This window comes from Protopterus annectens, chromosome 8.part0, assembly GCF_019279795.1.
Source record: "Protopterus annectens isolate FY-2018-M chromosome 8.part0, PAN1.0, whole genome shotgun sequence".
Lineage (NCBI taxonomy): Eukaryota > Metazoa > Chordata > Ceratodontiformes > Protopteridae > Protopterus > Protopterus annectens.
Genome location: NC_056741.1, coordinates 744,251,523 through 744,275,144, shown reverse-complemented (window position 1 = coordinate 744,275,144; position 23,622 = coordinate 744,251,523). Strand labels below are relative to the sequence as shown.

At 38.1% G+C, this 23,622-nt stretch overlaps 1 protein-coding gene across 2 annotated transcripts in view; it reads left to right on the top strand.

Moving 5' to 3' along the window:
* THBS3 (thrombospondin 3) overlaps positions 1 to 23,622 on the top strand; it is a 948,644-nt gene that overhangs the window by 526,024 nt on the left and 398,998 nt on the right. For both annotated transcript variants that reach the window (XM_044080201.1, XM_044080202.1), the window contains exon 16: positions 18,141 to 18,193. In XM_044080201.1, coding sequence (XP_043936136.1) covers positions 18,141 to 18,193 — 53 coding nt within the window. The remainder of the gene's footprint in view (positions 1 to 18,140; positions 18,194 to 23,622) is intronic.

The window sequence follows — 23,622 nt, the reverse complement described above, 5'->3', positions numbered from 1 at the left end:
TGATGAGGTCTCCAGTCATAACTGCTTATCATGAGTTCTTCACATGGATATTCCGCACCCAAGTTTCTGCACGTATGGCAAGGTGTAACAGCCAAAAAGGAATGCACTGTAATAGCAAAAAAAGATTTTACCTCACTTGGATGAGTGCTGGCTGTTTTTTGTTGTTCCTCACATGGATGCCTTCAGTCTGTTCTTCAGTTGAATTTCTTGGCATCTATATCACACACTCATAATAAGTTGGTTTTGATCACAGACTTGACCATAATCCTCTGTGCGATAGTCCCACTCATTTTATTAAATTATATACTCTGTGATCTGCCCCTGCCAAAATGCTGCCTAACTCTCTTCTCTCTTTACTATTATTCTTCATTCCCTTTCCGTTAAACTTCTTTTTATTTAAGTACTTATCTGTTTTTCTCCTTTCACATTTAACGTCCCTTGTTTGTCTGTACATTGGTATTGTATTGCAGACTGACCTATATTGTACTTTAATTTTAATATTACAGTTTGTAGGTAATACTACTTCAGTATTTTGCATTTATAACTATATTTCAAGCTTTGTATAATCTTTGAACAAACCTGACTTTTACTAGTTTGTATTACTTCTTTTTTTGTGGAGCTTTTCTCCGTGGGCCTCCACTAAAAAAGTTCTCATGCTCAGTTGGACATTCCCGGTTAACAAATGTCATATTCTTCTTCTTTAGTTTCTTATCCTAAGTCTGCTAATGATGAGACATTAAAGGAGTACACTGAGGCGATGTTCCCATGTATATATCTATGACTTTTAACTGCTCGCCTTGACTCGTTGTAAATGGAAGAGTAACTAGAGAGCATTGTTCTCTGTATGAGTGCATGGCATAGTTTTGTCTGCAAACACCACCATGGTAGGCTGCTACTATATTCCTAGACTTGGTATGTCAAAACTCTTTTACAGTATGAAAAAGGCAATTTGATCCAAACCAGCAATAATAGCTAAATACCCATATGACTCTGTGATGTAAAAGGATATTGCCCAGATTGTGACCCAGAAGACCTGGTGCAGGAGGATTTGACTGGGGAGAAAAAGGGGAGCTAAGGCTCCCCTGCTCACCTTGCCATGGGGTGAGAGGGAGAGGCATGTCTTTCTAGGATTCAGGTCTCACCAGTGATCACCAGTGGATGGCACAGAACTGGCAAGAGGCACCTTCTTGTAAGTGGGGACAGGACAGTGTGTATGTGTGTGTGTGTGTGTGTGTGTGTGTGTGTGTGTGTGTGTGTGTGTGTGTGTGTGTGCAGGGAGTAGACCCCAAAGTACCAAATTGTCTTATAGTCTTAATTAACTTAAATTGCACTGACTTATTTATATTTGCTAAGATATTACTGTACCCCTTTATTTCACCCCTCCCCACGGACATGATGGATTCCTTATTAACGTAATAGCTTAGAGATCCATAACAGTGCCACCATTTACCAGAACTTCATTTGGGATAACTACAGTGTTGGGAACAGACATGTAGAAAGTATTGTGGATTTTATTAATAATAATAATAATAATAATAATAATAATAATAATAATAATAATAATCACCTTGAGCAACTGGCTAAAATCCCAATGTGGAATCATATTCTTGATATTATTGTAACTATTATTGACACAATCTGTCCCATCCCGCTGATACTCTGTCAGTTTTTATATCAGACCACGATACTGCAGTGTGCATACTAAGTGCAAAGACCAGCCTCATCTGAAATGGCTGAGCATTCACTGACTTTTCCAATGGCAGCTACCCTAAGATTAATGACACACTTGTGATACAAACAACCTGAATAAAGTGACACTGAAATGGATATAATCTGTAAAACAACAATCTTTAAACTTAAGCTTTACAATATAAAACTCTTTTTTTACTGTGGTGCTAAACTCTTTTCCTGTCTGCGTGAATTATTTAGATCCATCCGTCAGTCACATATGTTCCATTTTATAAGGTATGTACAATTTTGGATACTATGAGGGTTACATAGAATCAGATTCCCTTCTTTAATTTCTCCAAATGTGTATTCTTTTTCAAATAAATTACTGCATTATAGAACTCCCTCTCTCGAGACATTTGTGTAATCTAACTTAAAATATTTCAAACAAATTTAAAACAATTCCTCACAACTAATACATTGTGTTGCTGCTGTTGTTGTTGTGTCTTTCGGCTTTTCCCGGTTAGGGGTCACCACAGCGGAACTCCGGTCCGCTAATGATTGGCAGTAGATTTTTACATGCCGAGTTGCCAGCTCTGACACACAACCTTCAATGAAGGTACGCCCATTCACGCATGTCTCCACGCAGAAGACGCTCTTTCTGAGAATCGAACCGGACAGCGTCTTACTGTGAGGCGACAATGCTACCGCAGCACCACCACCACAGTATAAAGTGAAATTCAAATCTACGTCCTGCATCCCCCCCGTCTCTCCACATTTGATAATCAGTGGCATTTAAATACCCACTTACCTTCAAATCTCTCCTCCTTCTATTCTTTTCAAATCACCTGTGTTTCCTCCCATCACCCTACACTCTTTTAATATTTCCTTTTTGCCTACTATGCACTCTCACATTTACTTACTTTCTCTTTCTCTTATATACCAGTTTTATGACTTACACTCGCCCTTCTCCTAATATGCAGCTATAAATATAAACTTGTATATAACAATATAGGTTAGGTTTTATTTTGTGTCGAATTTAGTTAATATAATAACCTAGAAGCTTTTGTCCTCTAAATTCAGCTGAAAAGGGGTGCATTAAATGTGTAGTATACACCTCCAGTTTTACTCTTTTGTTTTCAAAACTGCTTTGTATAGATGGTCTTAGTTAATAATTGTTACTTTTGCTGTACCTATATCTTGGAGCTTTTCTCCCTTGGAATTTAGCTCAGGCAGACTATCCCAGCAAACAAAGTAAATAAATAAATAAAACATAACTATCTTAAGTAGTCAAACATTCCATTAGAAATAAACACATCTTTAGCCTAAATAATTATTAATAAAAGGTCTAAACATATTTTCACACGTTACATGTTTCCATCTTTCTTTCCACATCTTACAGTTCAATAGCTCTTGATCCCCCATGTATGACATAACATACAGGTGTAACCCATACCCTCTGCTTTTATTATCATATAATATCCATTTAGTAGCTTTACTGACTCCTACCTATACTTTCTGTATACTATACTTTGTAGAATGCAGTGAAGTCCTATTACATCAATAAAAAAAAAAACAGAAGTTCATCTCCCCATAAACTGGATTCACTTACCTTAAAGTATTCTCATAGTTAGGTATTTACATCTTTAGTAGTGTATGTGGTACTTCCTACTGACCTTCCTGTAGATCCTCTGTCAGTGCCTAGACAAACTGCCTGACCTGGTACCTTAAGACTACATATGATGAAACTGCTCCCCAGAATCCATAAACTGGATATCTGTAGTCACCCCACTGTATCTCTCTCTTCACACTGCACATTCCATTTTCAGCTTTTCCTGATATCCTAATGAGACAACTGGTTGAATCCTTGCCTTCTCATATTAAGTTATTAAGTATACTAATTATGCTCTTAAGCTGTTTGTCAGATTCAGATTTGCTACTTCTCCTTTTTAAACAAGAAACATCTTTATTAAATTATCACTTATGACATTATGACATAGACAATCATATATGTATATAAATGAAAACAAACCATATTGACATAGTTTTAGTTGCAAGCATTATACATCACAAACCATATTGGCATAATTTTAGTTACAAACATTATACATCACTTATAATCCACCCAATCATTGTCAGTCAGATACTACATAGCTCATTCAAATCCTGCGTTCTTTGAAACCTCATTTCTCCCCTGTATGCATTGTTCCCACAATTCTCATTTTTACTATGTAATTTACTCCTACCCTTTTCTAAAGATCCCAATTCCAGTTGTTCTATCTCTGTTACTATATTCACTTCTTTTAGTACAGTTGGTGGACACTTTGATTTTCATTTTCTAGTAGTTGCTTTTTGGCAGCCACCATAATTAGACTCAGCAAGGCCTTACTATGTATAGGCAATTCTGATTCTGTATTATAGCTCAGAAAAATTATTTCCCTAAACACACCAGTTTGCTCACACAACATCTCTGATTGAGTAGTCTGCAGAGAATCTTTAAAGTCTGCCAACTCATTACACTCACGGAAAATATGTTCCCAATTACCTCTTTCTTTCCAAACATACCTCCAGCATTTGTCTACCTAAGGAAAAATTCTCTAGAGTCTACTTGGGGTATAAAAATACCTATGTAAACATTTCCAAGCAAAAATCCTAAGTCTTCTAGATTTTATTGCATATTTGGGAGACATACATATATCCCCCATTGTTTGTTTGTGAATTGCTTATCCAATTTGTCTTCCCAATCCTTTCTAACTCCTTCTGATTTATTCTTATAGTTATCATTAAATATTTTATATTCTCTACTAATTATTCCTTTTTTAACAGCAGCTTCTGTTCTAGATTCTACAAAAAAACTCTACCAGTGCCAGTCTTTCATTTATGACCCCCCTGTTTCTTTCTCTTTGCCTACTCTGATGTCAGTCCTTGTCAGGAAAGGCAATCTCTAACCTGCAGTCCAAATAAATTCTTGGCGTCTTCCCACTGTATTAACTTTCTGTCTCTAGTTATTTGCACCCAGTACTTTGGTTCCTTTGCCAGTTTTCTCCAATAAATTCCTGCCCTTGTTGCCTATTATTTATATCCCTAATTGCAGTCATCCCTGTCATCAGAATCTCCTTTCTCTATCCCTGTGTTGCCTTAGTTCTTAGGATACTTTCTGCTATTTTACGAATATAATATTCTGCATGATTATTGTTATTCTTCTTAAAGATTTGCATCCACAATCACAGTCTCTTCTTGTTTCTTGAGATTCCCCCCTGTTTTATCATCATCCCTCTCCACTTTTAATTATAGGCTTCTGCTTGTGCTATGTATAGGAGGCTTATCTGTTTGGCTATGGAATACCCATTGAAGTCGGGTAATCCCAATCAACCTTGTTCTATTGGAAGAATCAGTTTATCCCAAATGAACCTTGCTGTCTTCTCCTCCTAGATAAAACCTTTCAGCTCTTTATTGATTGCTATCCACAACTTCTCATCTGGTTGATAAAAATATGTCAGACCTGTGTATAAGACTAACAGAACTAAAAACATTTAACTGCTTGTATCTTACTATCTATATCCATTTTTGCTTCCAATTTCTTGGTTTTGGTATTATCTTTTGTTTAGCCTCTTCCCACATAACCTTAGCTGCCACACTGGAGTCATTTTTATTCCATACTCCTAAATACTTCATTTTATCATGTCCTCATTGTGATGCCTCACCACATCTGGGCCAGTAATCAAGGAGCCTCAATCCTCACCACTGGCACCTGTGGGGATGTTCACTGGAAGAATAATAAGTACACACATAATAGTTTCAGATGCAGCTTTCTGCATCAAGTGCAATTTCCCTTAAGAGCACATATATCGACCACAGTCAGTCCGGGGCTAGTTTCTTCCTCTTTCTTCAGATCCCCAGTAAGACTTCCCACTGGCACAGGTATACAGTTGAGATCTCAGCTGTGTCTCCAAGCCAAGGCCTCCAGCACTTTCTCTGTCCAACCAGTTATTTGTGTCCCTGCCCATGTAGCTGACACACACACTCTTTGAGATTTGATTTACACACACACACACACACACACACACACACACACACACACACACACACACACACACACACACACACACACACACACAGCTGAGAGAAGGTGGCACAGATTTACTAGCTATGCCCCTTCTGTCCAGTCTATAAGGTAGTTATGACTGCCACCAGACACTCCTGCCAGCTGCCTTAAGGCTGTTCCAAGGGAACCCAATATACTGAGTGAAATTAATATTAATACAAATGGCAGTTTGACCAAGAGCAAGGCTATTAGGAGTGGACCACACAGTGTCACCAAATAAATATGCAACTACACTTATAAGTTAAATATCTCTACAAAGGTCAGCTGTAATGAAATGTTTAAATATATTTAATAAAAAATAATAAAAGAACAAGAAAATAGTAAGTATATATTCACAGTGACATCAGAGTTCAAATCACAGGAAATATTTAAAATAACACTGAATGAGAGGCTCAGACAGAATACAGAATGCTCAGTCTCGCTGAGAGACTCCTCAATATAATATCTAAAATATTACGGCTGGGATAGCTTGCAGAATGACATCACTTCTTGTCATCTGGCTTCTAGTTCTCAGACAAACCCCCATTGCTGGAAGCTGGCAGGATTCAGAACCTGCCTGTAAAAAAGCACACACAAGGGCCTTTGCTCAGATCTGTGGCAGGTGCTGGAAGTCATAAAACAATTTCATACCTCCTTGCTTCCAGAGTAGTAATTAGTTCTATCCAAAGACAATACAGAAAGCTTCCTAGTACAGACTTTGTGTCTCTGGCTGCATTGAAACATGTGAGATAGCATCTTTATGGCCTAGCCCATAAAGTGCTTTGCTTTCAGATATTTTTTTAAAGTTTACTGGACTGAGGTTAACCCTCCAGTTTCCTCTTTTAAAACATATACATTCAAACAGTTACAATAGTGCATGTACATTTCTGTTATCTGTAGTAGGGCACGCTATATATACATTTCAAGCACAAGCATTTTACAAATACCTTTTCAACACAAACATCTGGACAAATCAGTTTGATATACACATGTCATACAGTTCTAATACATTTGTAACATTGGCATCTTGTATGACATACAGTTCTAATACATTTGTAACACAAGCATCTTGTATAAATCCTCCTTTCATCACATCCATAAATATGGATATTCCAAAATTCCAGCTAGCTGTGCTGGTAGTACCTCATTTCATCACACCCATAAATATGGATATTGCCTTTGTTTTAGCTTCATTAATTTTGTATCGGAAAAGATCTGAAACTGTCTCAAAATGTTTCACAACAACAAAATCTCCTTTTCTGGTTTTATCAGGTATAAAATAATATCATCTGCAGATAGAGGCAGCTTTCCTGACTACCATACCAAGTATATCCTTGAATTTCTAAGTCCCTTATTTTATTTCCAGTGGTTTTAAATATAATGCAAATAACAAAGGGGAAAGAGGTCACTCTTGTCTGGTTCCTTTATTCAAGCAGAAATTATCAGAGAGGAACCCACCTACTTTAATTTTTGCCTGTAATCCCTCTATAGCCTCCTAATCAACTTTATAATTTTATTAGGGAATTTGCTAGCCCTGTTTGACTCATTTTCACCACTGACGTCAAATCACTGATTGCATTGTGCACATGGGCATGCACACACCCACCCACATGACAGAACTTTTTCAGAATATGCACAAGCACATGCGCACACACACACACACACACACACACACACACACACACACACACATTCATGCACATATACATATGTGTGTTTGTGTATATATATATATATATATATATATATATATTATATGTGTGTGTGTGTCTGTGCATTCACATATGACATATGTGTAAAAAAGAATATGTATACCCTTCAAGTATATGGAGAATCATTCCCTGCTTGGTGAAGGACACCTTTGATTCCTCACACATTGAAAGTAAAATTTTAAAACAGCATCACATAACTTTGGCAGGAATTTTTAACCCCTCGAACCAAACTTGGCATTTTTTTTATTCACGCTAAGAATGTATATATACACATTTTCATTACCAATATACGAGGGATTTGCTATAAAACATTCCTATTCAGAGAGTTTGAAAGTAAATGATAATTTACAGAAAAAGATCAGAACTATTACCTAAAAATTATATAAGGCCAGTCCACTGGTGCAGTTGCAGGGTATTTAGTGATGCAGCTGCTGGTGACCCAGGATCTACTACTGAACTAGGGGTTAGATGGCCAGCTATGGAGTAGGCTGGAGTAAAGACTTATCTTGGGCAGGGAGAAGGATCAAAAGTAGTTATATCACTTCCGAATAACTGCCAAGGGGACATACAACCAAAGTGCAAAGCTTCAGATTACATTAGGAGCTAGCAAAAACTTTGTGCGGCATGCATTGTTATGTGCATGCATGTGCTGGTACATCACCCTTCAGTATCCCCGGGAAAATAGGAGGTGGTTTCAGAAAATAGCAGTTAGCCATTGAATTATGATTATCTCCTGACACCCACTCCATAAATGCAAAGAGAAAAGCAACTTGGGCTGCCAAGAGGCTTTATTTGCTTTCCTGGAAAGAGAGGAGTCACACAGCTGTATGACATGCCATGGTACTGCCCCAACAAAATCTGGGAACCATATGAAGGATGAAGCATGGGGCAATAGATTAAGGTACCCAGATATCAGTGATGAGCTGACCCTCCCCCTTCCAAAAAGATGTAACAAAGGAAGAAAAAATATCCCAAAGTATTTAAGTTTGGAACAGCTAGCAGACAAATGTCATTCTGCTTCAAACCGAATATTTACACAAATGTCATACCACACAGCATTGTGAGGTGCATGGAAATGTTCCACAGTAATAAGCACTCCAGCTCATGACACCAATGTCTGCGATATTTTTCTTTTTGTTTCCTGCTGTCAAATCCATAAGGAAGTGTTCCCCATGTGCTAGTTGGGATATCAGCTCCTATTAGCTGATCATTCCAGTTCTCAAAAGTATATCCAGCTGTGTCATGGTAATAACCTTGTAAAGATAGCAAAATGTACATAGGGCTGCTGAGTCTGTTCCACTTGAAAACATCGAAATTCATATGGTCAAGACCATATCATCGAGTGTTTAGAACATCGATGTTGTCAAGGGGAAGAAAAAGGTAAGTAAAAAAGGGAAAAAGCTAGTGTTTCTGCAGGGCAGCAAGGTGCCCTGCACACTGTGTCTGTGAATGTGCCATCTCTGTGATGGCACTGCAGACAGGGTATGGGAAATCTCCCATTTAGCGCTTCTGCATATAGCGCTAAAATGGAGATTTGCCTTTACCCCACTGTAGTGCGATCTCGGAGTTGGTATATTAAAGTTGGGGGGTGTGGGGGTTGCAGGGGGACAAAACCCCCCCTGCATAAAATAGTTTTTAGAGTTTTTTTTCTTTTTTTTTACATTCCCTTTGAATCTTTGATGGTTTGAAACTCGATGCTCTGGTTGCGATGATCAGAATTTTGATGTTTTAAGCTTTCGATGATTCAGACTGGAACCGCTGAGCCTGGTTCTTTGATGGAAGTGCATTGAAGAAATGATGGTGCTCTTACTGATTAACTAAGTTGAAATGATCTTCAAAGTTAAAAAATGTCTACACTTCATATGATCCTGTGAATTATGAAATGCCAAGCATCATATGATGCTGTCCTCTGTGAAATATTGGTAAATATTTTGTCTAAAATGATATATTTTCTAAATATGTTGATCAGAACCTGTCCTCAGTGCTGAGGTACCACCAGCCTTTGCCCCTAAATAAGAAAATGTTATATGCAAAAAAAAAAATCAGTCAGCTTTAGTTTTTCATCTGTATATAGCAATGAAGCAACTAAATCAATGACCAAAATATTGCATCATTGGTACTACATAAGAAACTAATTTTATTATTCATTTTCTACATGGTTGAACATGGATTTGATAAGCACATTGAGAACTAGATCCTTGGTCAGGAAATATGAATCTTCTTGCAAAACAGTACTTTTCCTTTTTCATACCCTTCGGATAGTTGCTACAATTCATGTAGCAGGGACATTGTGGGTTAAGAAGATGTCTTTCATTTGTACTTCATAGCTGTGTTTTCTGAACTGTCTCCTTCACTTGTACATCATTCCTTTTTTACTCTGACAATAATATCTGATTCAAGAGGTAGAACTGATCAGTTAAAGTCTGAAAGTGATTTCAGGTTTGTCATGGCAAGTATTACAAACCTGATGCATCACTCTGTGCAATCATCATTCAAAATGTGTTACTAAAATGTGACTTCAACTATGCCTGTCTTAAAAAAGAGACTGTTTGTGCACAATAAGAAAAAATGTAACTCTTGTAACGATGCATCTCACGTAGCATGTGAAGATATCAGGAGAAGATGATGATATGCATCGGACTATATTGTAGCTTTGTCATCATAAAAGAAAAGAATATGAACTGGTAAATAAAATGATGGACATAGCCCATCCAGTTCACCTACTGTGAAGCAAGCTACATAAGAAGATGTCTTGCAGTTTGTGCAGAGGGTTAAGGCTGTAAGCTGCATTTCCTACTGCACAGGGCTTGAGTCCCTCAGCCCCTGTTTGCCAACTGTGTGACCTTGTGCAAGTCACTTAACCAGATAGTGCTTAGGGGGCACTGGAATTTGGGCTATGCTCCTCAGTAGTCTCCTGGACTGCAAGCCTAGTAACTACTATCTATGAGCTACCTATACCTTTTCCACCACTTCTGCCTTTCCTGTATCATTACTGTCACTCGTCTAGTCAGGATGCAATAGACGAGACTTTGTGGGTTCTATTCAAGCAGCTTTATTATATACATACATATCAGGATTGAGACTTAATACTTTAACTTAGGTAAACTTATAAACAAACTAGTTATTACATTCGTACATGTTCACTCTCTGGCTGCACTCTCAAAGTGGCACTGAGAATACTATATGCTCGCTATATATACCTGCACTTTCAGTCCTTGAAATGCTTCTTAAAGACACAGCACACACTCTGTTCTACATCCTTCCTCTTTGAGAAATAAGTCATGCAATGCTGAAAATAGCAATTGACATGCAATCAATATAAATAATTCCTGGTCATGCAATTATACAGAACCAAGTACACATATATACAGTTAAGTCCAGGTCGCTGTGTATTTCACACTAGGTCTGGAAATATGACCAAATTATGCGACATAGAAATTAGAATCAGATTTACCAAATGGGACTGTCTGTGCAGAATGTTCGACTTTCGGGACATCAGTAACATCATCAGGAATGAAAGTAGAAGTTAAGACACTTTCTGGAACAGGAACATTGTCTAGGTTGCTCTGAGATCTAGAGTCTGTATCACAGGAACGATGTTACGATATTGATTCTGATACAAGAAGATGTTTGCGATTTCTTCTGTACTCCATACCCTCAGATACTACGAAGTAGGATATCGGTTGTGACATATACCTGTAACTTGAACAATCAAAACCTTTCGCCATTTGTATCCTCACTGTCTTTCCTTCTTTCAATGCTCGATTTATAATACCTGGACTTCTGTAAAGAACGCTTTCTGAATAGTTGAGCTCTAATTGCCTTGTTATTCTTAGCTTTAGGCCTCAACAAACTGGAACTGATAGGGAATGTTGTTCTGGTTTGCCTAGATAGAAGTCTCTGAGCAGGCGAGCCAAGTGTATTGTCACAGGGTATGTTTCTGAGATTAAGTAAATTCAAATAAACATCAGCATTGTCACACTTTGACCTCTCAAGTAATTGCTTTGAACTCTGCACTGCACGTTCAGCTAGACCATTTGACTGTGGATATTCAGGACTACTAGTGACATGTACAAAGTCCCATTCTCTTGAACATTTCTGAAATAACTGACTAGTAAATTAGGTACCATTGTCAGAAATAACTTTGTGTGGACTACCATGGACTAAGAAATGTCATTTCAACTTAGTAATAATGGCAGTGGACGTTAGGTTAGGAAATAAATCAATCTCAAACCACTTGGAATAAGAGTCTACCAATACCAAGTAATGCTGATTGTTCCACTCGAATATGTCATTGGCTACTGTTGACCAAGGTAGTTCAGGAACTTGGCTTAGCTGAAGTGATTCTCTTTGCAAATGCGTTTTAGTACTATTATACACTGAACAAGATGAAAGTGCTTTATCAATGTCTTTTGCTAGAGAATGCCAAAATACTAGTCCTCTCATCCTTCTTTTGGTAGATTCGGAACCTGGGTGACCACAATGCAAAATCTGGATATATTCAAGTTGTAAGGATGAAGGAACAACAATTTTAGGACTTTTGAAAATAATGCCGTCGTCCATCAACATCTCATCTCTGTAAGGAAAATATGTTTCCACTTCAGGTGGTACACTAGATTGCTGATGGCCATCCAGCATTAATGTAGTGGTTGAGCTTTTGCAAAACTGGATCAGGCTTTGTATGATCTCTCAGATCATCAAGTCTCATGGTAGAAAAATTACACACTTCCATGATGTCAAAGTCAAAATTCTCTTCATGAAGCTGTTCCGTTGTATTTCTGGGCAATCTGGTTAAGTTATCAGACAGATAAATAAGTTTGCCTTTTGTATAGACCATTTTGAAGTTGTACTTTTGCAATTTGAGCATCATTCTTTGTAATCTTGCTGGAGCAGAATGCATAGGCTTCTTTAAAATAGTAACTAGAGGTTGGTGATCAGTTTCAATCTGCATAGCTCGACCATAGATATAACCATGAAACTTGGAAAATGCTAACAATATTGCCAAAAGTTCTTTCTCAATTTGAGCATACTGCATTTCAGTTTGGGTAAGAGTTCTTGATGCATAGGCTACTGGTCTGTCTTCTTGAAGAATGACTGCGCCAAGAACAAATTTTGAAGCATCACAGGAAACAGTTACTGGTTTATTAACATCATAATATCTTAATGTGGGTGGAGTGGCAGTTTTCCGCTTAAGGTCTTCAAATGCTTTCTGGTGCTGTTCTAACCAAGACCATGTCACATTTTTGTGAGTCATCTCTCTCAAAGGTGTTGTCAACTCACTGAAGTCTGTTATAAACTTGCCTAAATAGTTGACCATACCAAGACACGTTATAGAGCTTGAACATTATCTGGTGCTGCCTTCTCAAGATTGTCATCTTGTTTAGATCGGTCTGGTTGCAAGCCAGTACTAGTAAACAAATGACCTACATATGTAACTTCTGGTAGTCTGAATTTGCACTTCAGAGGATCGAGCTTTAAGTTCACTTCACGTGCTCTGTTCTAGAACTCTCTTAAAATTTCTCTCATGCTCTGCTTCACCATTGCCTCCAACCAATAAATCATCTACTGTATGGTACAGGGATAACCTGAAACATTTTGCTCCATTACACACTGAAAGACTTCACTTGCAGAATTTATTTCAAATGGCATCCTTGGGAATCTGTGTCTGCCATACGGGGTACCGAAAGTAGTCAGTAATGAGGATTTGAGATCAAGCATCACTTGCCAAAATGAGGTCTTTGCATCTAAGGCAGAAAACATTGGCATTCAGTATTAAGGCTGCAACCTCTTTAACTGTATGCATTGGATGATGTGGTCTCTTTAATGCTTTGTTCAAATCTCTTGGGTCAGTAGATTTTGCCTGAGCCTTTTTTGCGAGTTGCTACCATGGCCGAAACCCATTCATTTGGTTCTGTAAGTGGACAATTTACACCTTGCTGCACCATTTTATCCAACTGAACTTTGACTCTAGCCTGCATGGCTATCTGATTCTTGCTGGTATGACCACTGGACTGACCTTTGGTTCTAACTTCATAGAATACACAAGTGGAAGTTTGCCAACTTGTTCTCGAAAACATCAGCATACTCTGAGAAAATGGCTTTTGTGAAACTGGAACTAGGATATGTGCTTATCAGATGAACTTCTTTGGTAATAAAAGCAGATTCATTCTCAAACTGTCTCTGAGACTGAATAATGACTGCACAGGTCTTCGGACCACATAAAATAACAAGTTGTAACAGTTCTTGGACAAATAACATGAAAGTACTACTGAGCCTTTGGTTTGAATTTCTTCACCTCCATAAGCAACAAGTTTCGCATAACAGACCACACTGAGTTGCTCATTAGCTCTCACTTTAGCAAAAGTATCTACTGATATAACATTACACTTTGAACCAGTGTTCACTTTGAGCTCTGTGGATTTACCATTGATCTGGACAGTACAAAATGCTTAATTTCTTGTTAACAAATTCACTGCATCAGCCGTTTCACCAACTATTGATACACCCTCTATATAGAAACTGGATTGCTTCAATTCTACTTGATCAGTTTGTTTTCTTGAATGACCTTTCTTTACAACTGTATGAGGTTTACTTGATTTGCAAAACTTTTGAAAATAATTCCATTTTTTACACTTGTGGCATTGCTGAACAAATGCTAAGTATTTCTCTCTTTTAGACTCATGATTGGCTCCACAATTACGACAGCTAACAATAAGGTTGGAATTGGGTTTTGCTGACTAACGCTTGTACTGAGCATGCATCCTTCTTAGACCTTGCTGGAAAACTATGTGGTTTCCCTGGTGAACAAGCAGGGGATGCGGCTGCCATCTGCTTAGGCCTGCTTCTGTTTGCCATGTGTTGCATACTATCTACATTTAATCTAGAACTTGTTGAAACCATACTCTTATCACTTGCAAGCATACTTGTGTGCCTTTCTGTAACTTCACGGATTTGGCAAATCTCTATAGCTTTGCTCAATGTTAAATTACTGTCACAAAGCAAAATTTTTCTCATTGCAGCACTATTAATACCACACACAAGCCTCCCCTTTATCAGCTCATCTTTTAAGTCACCAAACCAACACATTTTAGCTTTGTTTATCAGGTCAGTTATATAAGCTGCAAATGTTTACCCTGCTTTCTGATCTCGTGTGTAAAACAAGTGCCTCTTTAATGTAATATTTGTCTGGGGGTGACACATCTCTCTGAATTTGAGTTTCAAACACTCAGGGTGTTCCCTTGATTCAGCCTGCACAATTGACAGTTTTCACCTTCTCCTTCATATACTGCTAGTGCATACACAAATGAACGCTCTCTTTCTATGGCTTCTGACCTAGCTAGGTTTAGCAAAACGAATGTCCTAGTGCATGCATCTTTGTCTGAATAAGCTGCTTGTATAAAAATATCGTACTCTTGCTCAAATATTCTCCAGTTCTCAGCAATATTCTGATCAAATGCAAATGGTGAGGTTTTTCGAAATCCGTCTGCCATATTAACACATACCAGTGAAGGCTTTTGTAAATATGCACAAACATACACAGATATACATATGCCAGAAATTTATGCCAGTACTTGCAACTATGCCCAATAGCACAACAAGCCTCTGAATAACTGAACTTTGCGGAGTAAGTGTCTCGGGCACTGTAACACTCTTGAAATCACAGTACTGTAGGAAATCACCCCTTATCAGTGTAAGAAACATCCCAAATAACTGCACTGTGTGAATGAACTGGGCAGGAGAAACTCAGAATAAGAGACATTTTGAAGTAATTGCACTTGGCAAATAAACAGTACACAGCACATTGAAACTTCCCCAAAATGGCGGTGCTTCACTAAGTAACTCTTTACAGTGCAGGGCACACGCTATAATGGCGACACTTTGCAAATAAACACACCCAGCACAAGAAACTTTTCAAAATTGCTGTACTTTGACTGTACTTCATAAAACATTTGCACTTTGCACACTAATGGACTCTTCAGAATAAATGCACAGTAATAAGCACACACAGTAAGCACTTACATACTTTAAACAACTTTAGTTATGCCCTGAATACAATATGAAGTCATAGTTATGCCAAACACAACATTTTGCTCAAAAAACATGCAGTTGGCTTGCTTTACTTACACTTACTGTGCCCTTTTTGCCCTTATTATATTCGTTTTGCTCGTTTAATCTCTTTTCATGCCCATTGTACTTTTCTTGTGCCCATTTTACTCTAAACATGCCTGTTTTGCTCTAAACACACTCGCTTTGCTTTAAACATACTCATTTTGCTTTTCTGATAGTTGTTTTATCAAATAACTTAATCTTAAACATTTTGCTTAATCAATAAACCTTTTGTGCCTTTTGCTTGTTTAATAATGTAGGTTATGCCGTTATAATGCCTCGTTTCATCTTTTTTATAAAGTAAACTGTGCAATTTTTCATTACCTTTAGTGCTTTTCTGGCTCCTTTTCCTGCTCATTTCAATTAGTTTACCTTCATTGTTATCTCTGCACCTCATGGTTCTGAATATCCGTTTCCTCTTCTGAGTTCATGTCTCTCGTCTAGTCAAGACGCTATAGACGAGACTTCATAGGTTCTGTTCAGACAGCTTTATTATACACAAACACGTCAGGATTGAAGCTTAATACTTTAACTTAGGTAAACTTATAAACAAACTAGCTGTTACATTCATACATGTTCACTCTCTGGCTGCAGTCTCAAAATGACACAGAATAGCACATGCTCGCTATTTATACATGCACATTCAGTCCTTGAAATGCTTGTTAAAGACACAGCACACACACTGTTCTACAGTTACACCAAAATGTGCTTGACTTTCATTGGTGCCACAGATCACTATACACTAGGAAAGAAAGCTTTGTGGCCCATCCACCTGCTTGGTGAATAAAATGCAATTAACTTTTCTTTTTGAATTCTGCCTTCCAGTTTGTAACCAGAGTTCCTTCCTGCCTCTCTTGTCTTTTCTGTAATGTTCTGTCCAGCTGTTTTCCTCCTTAAGACAGTTTGCTTCTATAATGGGTCCCTTATGCCCCTTCTTTCTTTATGGTGATATGTGCTAAAGGCATTACAAACTTCACCATCTCTCTAAGCTGCTGCTGGTTTCCAGTTGTTTTAATTTTATCAAATGCGATTTTTTTTTTACTACTGTGGCTAGACCTCGTTCATAAATCAGAACATAGTCAAAGTTCATGAGATTAGTACAGCTTCAGTTTCTGTTGCTTGCCAAGAATGCTCTTCGCAGTATCCACAATGTGCCCAGAACTGCAGCCTTTAGTAGTCCATATGATGTTAGTTGCAATGGCAGTATATTTTAATATACTTGGATATTCATTTTATTAGTCCAGTTGATTCCTAGAAAACTGCAGTTTTCTGGGTGTCTTTCTTCCATACTGTTTTGATCTCTGCTTGCCACACCTCACTGTTTATTGTTTACTTTTGTTGGGTGAGTTAGCCTCACTGGACATGGCCTGTTTTTAGTGGAGACTAAAGGTGGTATTTATATTGTTTACTTTCTTGACAGCTTGAGGCTTTTGATAAAAAGTTTGTTCTGTAGGAGAAGCAAAATCTTATAATGTAAAGCAACTTCCATTCATGATAATGGTTAAGTAAGAATGTCTTCTGTTTCTGTGACATGCATACTCTCACATATCCACACACACACACACACACACACACACACACACACACACACACACACACACACACACACACACACACACACACACACACACACACACACACACATACAAATTAGAAATAGATGTGAGTGCAAGTGCATGTATGTGGTATGGAAGAGCAACCAAGGCACTGCTACCCATCCAACAGTGTGAACATTGGTTCTAGATGATGGCCACTATTGAAGTGACACCCCAACTCCATGTGCAAAAATTGTAAGAAGGGGGTTATGGATGGCCGGATGGATGGGTGGATGGATGGACAGATAGAGATATATGACTCAAATAATAATTTGGTTGGCATCTGTTTAATCAACACAATTTGGTCGACTAAACAGATGGTCTACAGGTGTGCGAGATTGACAGTCCCTAGGTAGGGGAATATACCCATTTCCCTGGGATTGTGCAATTTCAGAGTTAGAATATATAACTAACAGGGAGTGCGGGGGGGGGGGCCCTCTTGCCTCCTGCAAAAAACAATGCTTTGATTTTTTTTTTTTAGTTTTACATGAGCTGAGATTAATTCTTGGCACTTGTCTAGTAGTGTGTTGACATTCATAACATTGATCTATTTGATTCAGCATTATGCACGTCAACATAAGCAGTGTTTAACTAGTTTAGGTAGATCCATCCATCCCTACACGTGTGTGTGTGTGTGTGTGTGTGTGTGTGTGTGTGTGTATATATATATATATATATATATATATATATATATACACATACACACATATACATATATGTGTGTGTCATATATATATATATATATATATATATATATATATATATCTATGTATATATATATATATATACACACACACACACACACACACACACACACACACACACACACACACACACACACACACACACACACACACACACACACACACACACACACACACAGAATTACAAAAAAAAAATCTCAAAAACAGACAAGGTAGGAAGTATCTTAATACTACGACTTATCTAATGTTTGTGTGTCTTTTTGTTTTTCAGACAGATCGGGACAATGACCTGGTTGGAGATGTGTGTGACACAAATGAAGACAGGTAGGCTGTATTCCCTATATAATAAATGATTGGAAAAGCTTTACATTGATGTCCTACCATGACAGATAATTCCTGTCGTCAAACAGTAAATTCAGAAACTGCAAGCAAAAAGTATGCCATACAGGGAATGAGAAAGATTATACAAAGTGTGGTTACCAGCACTTCAGGCTAAGACTCCCATAAAGAGGAACATGCACTCTTTTGAGGTGCATATCAGCATAAAATAACAAGATATTGAATATCTCTGTTGATTTATGTGCATGTGTTCTGTACTAAAAGGTAAGGATAAGTGCAGCACTCATGAAGTCATGTTATTTTTGGAAGCATCATTTCCTGAATAAGAAAATGGAAGAAGGCGACTTCACCGCACTGGCATTTTTCATAATTTTGGTTACTTTGTCTTGCTATGGGTGACCAAGTGAGTTTGTCCTGGTTAAGTCATATTCTGATGTGCAAACTGTTTACAGATTAAAGCTGTGATGATCAAACAATACTTGTATTACATACTTTATTACAGCTCAGAGTCACTAACACAGTCTTCATAGCGTATTGTATTTCCGTATAAACTTGTGGCTGCAATCCTTTTGACTGTACGGAACAGTTGTAGTTGTAGCTTTAGAGGAACTTGAAATAAGGCAAGGAGAATAAAATGTGGCATGTTATTGAATAAAGTAAACGTTATAATTTGCTTTAAAACTCTACTAACATTTATGTAAATGTGATTCTGTACATAAGCAACCAGTTGTTAGATATCACCAGGTATGTCTCTCATACTGTGACTCAGTATTATAACACTATTCAGAAAAACATTCTGTGGTTGTAGATTCCAAATATTGTGGATGCCTATGGCCTGGGTCATGCATAAAATAGGTTAGTTGTTCAGTCCAGCTCATCAGCTTAGTTAACAAATAAAATAAGTAAATAAACGGATTGTCAGCAGCAGAAAAGTTATAGATATCACTGAAGAATATAGCTGTTATGAAAGCAACACATTCATATATCACATTGCAGTATTCTTACTAAACCAAATCCTCATCTACAGTCAGTATATGAACATACTAACAGGCTGATGGGACAAACAATACCTACTGTGGGTACAGGATGTTTTGACCCCATAATGATAACACTAAAGCATTCAAAATACAGATCTAAAACAATATGAAGATAAACGACCAAATATCTAAATAAAAAAATCAAAACAACATGCTGTATAACTCAAGAAGGTGTAACACTACAAATTAAAATACAAGTTAAAATTAAAAAAATATATAACACAGAAACAAAAAAAAAAATAACCAAAATAATGGAATAAAAACATCCTATATTACAAAAAAATAAAGACATAATTACTGGAGTTAGTAATCCACTTGTACTTAAATTACTGTATGCTAAGCACGATTCATTACTTCTAAAGTAGAGATGCATCACAGCAGACTAAAATAATTAGACTGCTGCCACCTTCTGGTTCCAATTGAAATGGCAAGAAAAAACAGAATTTGGCATAAAGAAAAAGAAAATGTCATATACAGCTTGGTCATCCACACAGTTATAGGGTTGCCACCTTTTCAAATGGCCAAAGTGGGACATTTTTGGTACAAACATCAGATTTTACAGGCCGACACATACCCACGGTCAGTACAAAGGATAGAACTTAACTTTTTTGCCTCATAAGCTTAACCAGCCTAGTCTGCAAAGCTATGGAAAGAATCATTATGGAACTCATAAACAGAGACATAGGGGACCTACAGACACTTGACCCCACCCAGTTCGGCTTTGTAAAGGGCAGATCCTGCCTTTTAAACCTGGTTGACTTTTTCAAAACAGTCACTAGAGCCATTGATGAGGGCAAAACAGTCCATACAGCATACCTGGACTTGGCTAAGGCCTTCGACACAATACCCCACTCAGGCATCATAGATAAGCTCAACAGCTTAAAAGTAAACCCTTATGTCACTAGATGGGTTGCAAACTGGCTAAAGGACAGAACCCATAAAGTTAAAATCGCTGGAGCAATGTCAGACTCAAAGCCAGTCACAAGTGGTGTCCCACAGAGATCTGTCCTGGGACCCCTCTTGTTCGGCATTTATTTCTCAGATGTTAAAACAAACATGGGAGGGCTGTGGCTGACAAAGTTCGCAGATGACTGCAAACTAGGTGCCATAGTCGATACACCAGCAGACACACACATCCTACAAAAAGGCCTCACAGAAATGGACAACTGGTGCCGGAGTCATGGCCTTAAACTAAATGCCAAAAAATGTATAGTCATCCCCTTTGGGAAAAACAAAGTACCCACAAATTATCACATAGACAGCAACCCACTGAGTATGGAAAAAGTAATCAGAGACCTAAGGACCCAAGTCAACAGCGACCTCTCATTTGACACCCACGTTGCCAAAGTGGTTAGAAAAACATTCTACCTTGCACACCTCATCATGAAGGGATTCACATCCAGATCCAAGGATGTCATTGTACCCCTATATTCCTCCCTCATCAGACCCATGATTGAGTACAATGCCCCATTTGGTATACACCTCACCCGGCATTTGCAGCAGCTGGAGAGACCACAAAAGTACCTCACCAAGAGGATCAAGGGTCTCCAACATATGTCTTATTCTGCCAGGCTAAATAAACTTCAGCTCTATTCAGTAGCATACCGCCTGCTCAGAGGTGATCTCTGCCTGACGTACAAGGCCATGTCCATTCAGGATCTGATGGACATGCTCCACCTCAAAAAATCCAAATCCATCAGGACCACGAGAGCTAACGATTTAAACCTCGGCACAAGTATGAATAGGACATGCTGGAGGGATAGATTCATAACCCAGAGGCTTCCCATGCTTTGGAACAGGATCCCAGTTCGTATTAGGCAGTGCCCCTCACTGACTCTTTTCAAGAGAAATCTTGATGAGTGGATGGGAGATCGTAAGTTTACCCCAGGGGTCACATCTGTGTCACTGCTAGACAGGGGCACAGTAAACTAATTCTATTATATAAGGGGACCTTCATTGTGTCACTACTAGACAGAGGCACAGTATTCTAAATTTATTCTGTACAATTTTTGTACCATTTCATGGGATGGCAAAAGCCACATCACTATGGCTAGGCTTACAAATGCCCCATGGCTGATAGCCTAGTACTATACTATGAAACTATGAAACTATGAAATAAAAGCTTATTCTTGTAGCATTTTAGTTGCTTATTCTGTTTCTTATAACATTTAGGTATTTTAGATACAGAATAACTGTTTTATGCAACTATTACATAAAATATAGGAAATAATTTTCTCCTAAAATCTCAGGACATTTGCCATTTTTAAAATTTTTTGTCAGGACACAACTGCCCAAAGAGGGACTGGCCCTCGCAAAGTGGGACAGGTGGTAACCCTACACAGTTACTGAGAAAATGTCAAACATTACCTCAAAAAGAATCTGAAAAAAAAGTCATGAAGGATATCTGTACTGCTTTGCTAAATACAATCACGATCAAACAATAATATACATTTTATTGTTAATTTAAAAACTGATAAATTAATTATATTTACAAATTAAATAATATGTTAAATAAATTAACATTTACATATTAAAAAAGTTAAATAACATATTAAATTCCTATAAAAATTTCATGATTGAAATATTAAGCAATAAAATGTTTTTATAAAACTTAATTGGGGTCAAATAGTCCAGGGTCAAATCTTCTGGGGTCAAACTGTCTACTTACTATTCCCATAGACAATAAATGTAAATTTAAATATGAAAGTGTATACAATTGGATCGGGGTCAAACTGTCCTGTTTCCCCTACAGTTTATTATGTCTGCTTGTTGTTATGGTCATCTCTTTTTACTTCCCCTTCCTTCTCCATTTAATCTCCCTTCTGTATGTTGTCACGCATTTCACTATTTTATATACCTCACTGGGAACCATTCATAAAAACTGTACACAGCTGCACAGGGCTGGTTCACAGTAAAACCCATCTGCAATGTCCTGTACAATTCATAAAAATATCTCATAGCCCCCTGAATACCATGCAGTAGAGGCAAACATAACTGCATACCTGCAGAAGTCCAGGTATGCAGCTGGTATGCAAATGGATACCTACAGATTAAAGTGCCATTCACAAGATGGCATGCTAAAAAGGTGGAGTAGAGAAAAGAAGTTATGGGGAGGGTTGCAATATTAGACAACACATTGTATATACAGTAGCACAACACCCAGTATGCAAGAAATAGCGATGTGCCACTCATCAACAGCATCACAACTCCCTGAAATGGCACAACCATTATCTAAAAGTGGTGATGTGTCACTCAGCAACAACATCACCACTCCCTGGAAAGGCACAACACCCATTATCCAAAAGTGGTGATGTGTCACTCAGCAACATAATAACCACTCCCTGAAATGGCGCAGCACCCATTATCTAAAAGTGGTGATATCTCACTCAGCAACAACATCACCACTCCCTGGAAAAGCACAACACTCATTCTCCAAGAAATAGTGAGGTGTTGGTCAGCAACAACATCACCACTCCCTAGAATGGTGCAACACCCATTATCTAAAAGTGGTGCTTTGTCACTCAGCAACATCACCACTCCCTGATTTCTCCAAGAAATAGGGATGTGTTGCTTAGCAACAGCATCACCACTCACAGGAATGGCACAATACCCATTCTCCAAGAAATAGTGATGCATTGCTCAGCAACAGAGTCACTACTCCCTGGAATGACACTTCATGCAAGAAGAGAAGAACACTAGAGAGATATTTCAAGTTGCAATGCAGTTAAGTCAAGCACGCTAAACACAGACCTACTTGCCTGTCCCTCAGCACTGTGATGCAGCTAGGCTCCTGCTAGTGGTAGAGCTGCCATACCTGAGACTGTCATTAGGATAATATGTTAATGACTCGACCTGTCAAGGAAATATAGTCAAAAGTTGTATGAAATGGCCCCAGGGATTAAAGGTCAGCAGCTGTAAGCCATACTGCCCTGCCTACTTCATTACATCTGAGAATATGTATGTCCAAAGATGCTGATAATTGATTGTCTGTGGATGCTCTTGGTTTACCGTCACATTCTGTGTCTTACACCCTGAGTTTTTGGCTTTCTTATTATGATTTACCTAAGTTTTTATGTTGTTAATTGCTGATTTTTTTTGTTTTGTTTTGTTTTGTTTTGGGGGGGGGGGGTGTTGGTTGGAAATGCTTGCCCAGAAGAGCACCACAGCCCTGCCTGTTTACTTCAGGGATTATGCCTCCTTGTGGGATTTGTTCCTTGAAAGGGTTGCTTAAAGAAAGGTGAATGACATTTTAGGACATTTTGCCTCTTTAAGGGACATTGTTGCTTCCTGAGGATTGTTCTGGAGGGGGGGGGGGCTGTATCCAGTTAATTTGGAGGAGACATTTAAAGATGCTGCTGCTGTGAAGCTACTGCAGAA